Source organism: Palaemon carinicauda, chromosome 7 (genome assembly GCF_036898095.1).
Source record: "Palaemon carinicauda isolate YSFRI2023 chromosome 7, ASM3689809v2, whole genome shotgun sequence".
Taxonomy (NCBI): domain Eukaryota; kingdom Metazoa; phylum Arthropoda; class Malacostraca; order Decapoda; family Palaemonidae; genus Palaemon; species Palaemon carinicauda.
Window position 1 is genome coordinate 137,632,571 of NC_090731.1, and position 5,446 is coordinate 137,638,016.

The 5,446-nt window shown below is 34.8% G+C and overlaps 1 protein-coding gene across 1 annotated transcript in view; it reads right to left on the reverse strand.

The window, feature by feature from the left end:
• Window positions 1–396: 396 nt before the first annotated feature.
• The window catches only part of LOC137644567 (aryl hydrocarbon receptor-like), a 283,269-nt gene continuing 278,219 nt past the window's right edge, over window positions 397–5,446 (reverse strand). Inside the window, exons 4-5 of the mRNA XM_068377527.1 lie at window positions 1,304–1,447; window positions 397–462 (exon numbers count right to left, since the gene is read on the reverse strand). Of these exons, the coding sequence (XP_068233628.1) occupies window positions 397–462; window positions 1,304–1,447 (210 nt within the window). The remainder of the gene's footprint in view (window positions 463–1,303; window positions 1,448–5,446) is intronic.

Consider the following 5,446-nt stretch of genomic DNA (forward strand, 5'->3'; position numbering starts at 1 on the left):
TAAATGGAAATGTAATTTGTTTCTTTAGCATTTGGTATGATGGAAGAATGTAATATTCGTAAGGAACTTACAGCACTGACTGGCAATAGTGATGAGAAACTGCAGAAACTAATAAAGGCCAAGACCAGTATTTGCAAAAGAAAAAGTAAGTGTAAATGGGGGAAAAAGTAAGGTTATACTGTATGAGTAAATTGAAAACAGGAGAGGGTAAGTAAATTTATATGGATGGTGGAAGAATGAAAACAGTTGATTTCATTTAGGTATTTCGGAGTAAATACAATACATAATGATGAAGCAAAGAAGGTAGCTGGATAATTGCAAAATACTGGGAATGGGCTCGGAGAGTTGCAGGAAGCCAGAGGTAATATGTAACGGGACTATTAAACTAACTTTCTTTTATGGAACTGTATTTGGATTGTTGAATATAGATGAGAGGATGAAGGTTGAAGCTGCCTTGATGAACTGTGCATAGATTATAAGATGATAAGGAATGCAAAAATAAGTAGAAGTTGAAAAGGCAGTGAATGTAAAATGAGGAACCGGTGTTTTTTAGATGGTGTTGTCATTTGGAAGATTGAGTTGTGAAAAAAATTTACCTTTCTGAGCTGTTTGGAAGGAGGAGAGAAGAAATACTTAGAAAGGGTTGAATGGAAGGTTCATAAATCAGCTTTGTGGAAGTTTCTGTTCAGGGGCCCATCCTCGAATTAACATATGAAGTATGAATGAATGCGACTGTGTTTGGTATCTAGAGCTAACCATTTTCAAAGAAAATTACCTAATTTAACAATTGTACATTATTATACATGGAAAAGACAAACCAGAAAAAAAGTCTGGTGGCCAAAAATATTCAGACCCATGCAATAAAACAAAGTATTGTTCTCTTATCGTTATACACAATCTTGAGAAAACACACGACACTACAAAAGATATTCCATCTTGTTAATGAACAAGTGTGGACTGAAAGTGTATTTCGATGTCACATTTTCATCGCTAAAGAAACATCAGTTTAATATGAGAATGGAGATTTCCCGTTCTAATACCTAAGATAATGAGATGGTAAAAAAGTCCATTCTTTCGGTTTCACGAAAATCATGAGATATATAGGCTTTAAGCTTCAGCTGTCTTGGCTTTGATTCTTCTAGCAATTATCACGGAAACGAACATCATCAAGAGAGAGAGAGAGAGAGAGAGAGAGAGAGAGAGAGAGAGAGAGAGAGAGAGAGAGAGAGAGAGAGAGAGAGAGAGAGAGAGAGAGAGAGAGAAACTACTATAGGCTTCCGTGAGTTGGAGTGTCACAACCAACGCTTCCTTGTGCGATACGCGTCGCATGATGCACGAGAGTTTCTACGATTTGGCACGATATACCAGCTGGTGCCGCTCCTTCTTCTTGACTCTTGAGATAAGCGTAAGCTTTCATTCCTTTAAACGAGGAACTGAAAAGGATCCACTGTTAAAGATCAATGAAAATTTTATAAATAATTTTCGAGGAATCTAATGTCAGGTTTATAAGTGTTTTGAAAGTCAAAAGGATTGTGAATAGATAAATATATAATCAAGTATATACATGGAACATATAAGGTGTTAATGTAGATGTGGAACACAAAAGGGGACATGTGAATATAGAAATGGGTATAAAGATAATAAAACAAACGAAGAAAGAAAGCAGCCAGGTAACAACGGGGGAAAACTAATTTGAGTTACAATAGACTCAACAAGTATTTTTCGTAAGTGCTTATTTTAGCCTGACATTGCAAGTGCGTAATTCAGAGTAGAATTCTCGCACCTGCACCAATTACAGGGCTCGTAATCCGCCCAGTTCCGGAATGCTAACATGAGAGAAAATCTACTTTGGGAGGGGGAAGAAAAAAGATTCTTTAAGGAAAGACATTTTGGGCAGAGGAAGAAAAATTATTTCTTAAAGAAAAAAATTTCGGGAAGAGGAAGAAAAAAGGTTGCTTAAAGAAAGAAATTTTGGGAAGAGAAAGAAACAAAAGATTGCTTAAAGAAAGATATTCTGGGAAGAAGAAGAAAAAAGATTCCTTAAAGAAAGGAATTTTGGGAAGATTAAGAAAAAAGATTTCATAAAGAAAGAAATTTTGGGAAGAGGAAGAATTAAGGATTCTTAAAAGAAAGAAATTTTGGGAAGAGGAAGAAAAAAGATTCCTTCAAGAAAGAAATATGGGATATTAAATTAAAAAGGAAGAGGAGAAAATACAAAAGGGTATTATAGCGTAGATTTTAATGTAAGACAAACAGTTGATAGGCTATCGAATCCCACTCCATCTATAACAAAATATATATAAAAAAAAAACAATTATGGTAAAAATAAAGATGATGAAATATGCCCCTTTCCCCCAAGAAATCTTAAAGGTGATTATGATAGTGAGGGTTTTCAACATCCCACTCAAAATATCAGTCTTGATTTGCCCTTATCCTCGCATTCGAAAAATTTGCAGAAGAGGTAAAAGTAAGTGTGAAAATGAGATGATAATGATACCGAAGGTTGAAACTTCAATAATCAGAGGTAATGTTACTATTCTTAAAATATTCTATTTTTCCTTGTTTCCTTTCCTCACTGGGCTATTTTCCCTGTTGGGGTCCCTGGGCTTATAGTATCCTGCTTTTCCAACTAGGGTTGTAGCTTAGCAAGTAATAATAATAATAATAATAATAATAATAATAATAAAATGTCGATGAGACGCATCGGAGGTGGAAGACAGTGATGATAATGATGATGTAATGATGGTGCAGGATATAAAGGAGAAAAAAGGCGAGACGGTTCAACTGTTTGCGAATCAGTCTTTCGAAATCTTGTATCAAGAACTTAGATACAATGGTGAATGACAAATTTTAATGCAATGATGAATGTCTACTTATTGGACTTTACAGATACAAAAATCCTTTACGCTCTGAGAGAAGAAAATACTTTTCACTTCTTAATACAACCACTTGAGGAAATATATACAATAAATAAAAAAGAGGTACTTGAAATGTTGTGTGAGATCATTTAGCTTTATTTAGATCCAATTAAGGATTTTATTGATAATATAATTCATGATTGGATAACGATGTTATTAGTTCAATACTAGATAACTCCAAGTCGAAAAGAAAATCACATGGAAATTCCTGGAAAATACAAGAAATTCTCAAAGCGCCAACGAGATATTTCTCATCTTAATCAAAGAGGAATCTTTAAAGAGACCCATTTCGTAAAAATAAAAAGCTCTTGAGGAACCAAGACAAAATTCATGTAAGGACAAAAAGTTAACTGACAAAGGATCTTATTAAAGGCCAAAGGAAAATTCTCAATAGGCAGCCCAACAAATTACTGGAAAATCATATATGCAATTTCTGCAGGTGAGCAAAAACTACAGCAAGAATCAGCAGACAATTCTTACACGAGCAGAAATTTCCGCAGGAAAAAAGAGGGAAAAATCTTCTATAGAAAGGAAAATATTCCAGGGAAATTCAGAAAAAAATTACAGGAGGATCCTAGAGAAAATACTCTAAGGATCAATTTAAAAACTCCCAGAAGATCCAAAAGTCAAATGCAGGAGGATTCAGGTGAAAATTACAGTAAAATCCAAGAGAAATTTTCCGGAGAAACTAAGTGAAAATTCCTGGATAATCGTAGAGAAAATTTCCGACCGAATCCAAGTCAAGATTCTTAGATAATCCTATGGAAAACTCATGGACTATCTTACAGAAAATTCCTGTAGGATCCAAGAGAGAAATTCCTCGATAATCCAAGAGATAGATCTCAGATAATTCCCGATGGATCCAAGAGAGAAATTCCTCGATGATTGTACAGAAAATTCCTCGATGATCCAAGAGATAGATCTCAGATGATTCCCAATGGACCCAAGAGAGAAATTCCAATTGTACATTAGATTCCCCAATGATCCAAGAGCTAAATTTCAGAAAATTCCCGGAAATTCCTCGATGATCCTAGAGATAAATCTCAAATATTTCCCGGATCCAAATGAAAGGTCCATGAGACGGTAGTACAACAGGGAATTGACAATTTACAGTTCGGATGTCAATGATACTGTTACACACATATCGGATGGTAACTGTATGTTGTTGTTATTATTATTATTATTATTATTATTATTATTATTATTATTATTATTATTATTATTATTATTATTATTATTAGCATTTTTTTCTAGAAGCAGCAGCCATATTAGAATTTGACCTGTGTTGTCTGGCCAATATTGTGATATGGGAAGATCCTAAATGAAATACAGAAACACTGTTACATCAGAGAGAGAGAGAGAGAGAGAGAGAGAGAGAGAGAGAGAGAGAGAGAGAGAGAGAGAGAGAGAGAGAGAGAGAGAGACTCGTCTTCACTCCCACCCGTCTTCTTCTCTAATGCCACCTCCTTTGCGTGTTGGCACTCTTGCATGGCGACGGTGATAAACTGCCAGATGATAGTGTCCACGTTCCTCGTTAAAAATTCACACGACATGATTGGTCTTATCACAGGCAACCGCCGGTACACTAATTACAGAGGCACCTTTACGGTGGTGTTGCACGATCCCTCAACCTCTCTCTTCCTCCTCCTCCGTTTCCTACTCCTCCTTCAGCTACCTCTTCAGATGTATTTTTTTTTTTTTTGCTTTCTAACTAACGTCTTCCATCAGACCTTAACGCAGCGACGAGAGAGAGGCGACCCATTCTCAAAGCACGACCGGCAAATGAGGAGAGAAAGTACAGGATGTCGTTACTGATTACCAGGCACCAGCATCATCTCATTCTGAGGCAACAGCAGCATCTTCATTCAGAGGAGGTAATCAGGGTGAGTGCGGAAAAAAAAACGATGCTTCTACCATTATCTGAACTTCCGTACTAGTGACAGGAGGCAGAGTGAGAGATTATGCAATGTTATAGTCTTGAAATTTTTACCTTAGATTCATATCTCTCTCTCTCTCTCTCTCTCTCTCTCTCTCTCTCTCTCTCTCTCTCTCTCTCTCTCTCTCTCTCTCTCTCTCTCTCTCTCTCCAATATATATATATATATTTATATATAAATATAATATATATATATATATATATATATATATATATATATATATATATATATATATATATATATACATATATATATATATACACACACATATATATATATATATATATATATATATATATATATATATATATATATATTCAAACACAGACAGTAAACTTACCCTTTCTTCCCGATGACTTCCCTCATAAAAATGACTAAAATAAGCGCGCAAAACCACTTACAATTTAACAATTCAAACTACAATGAAATATAAATAAAAAACCAGCTAATAAAAAGACGGTTTCACAACTTTCATTTAACAAATAAAACTATAATGAAATATAAATTTTAAAACCCGTAATAAAAAGACGGATTCATTCACAAAAAACCATAACAAAAACCCCCGAACCTTAGTCCACTATATATATCGGTA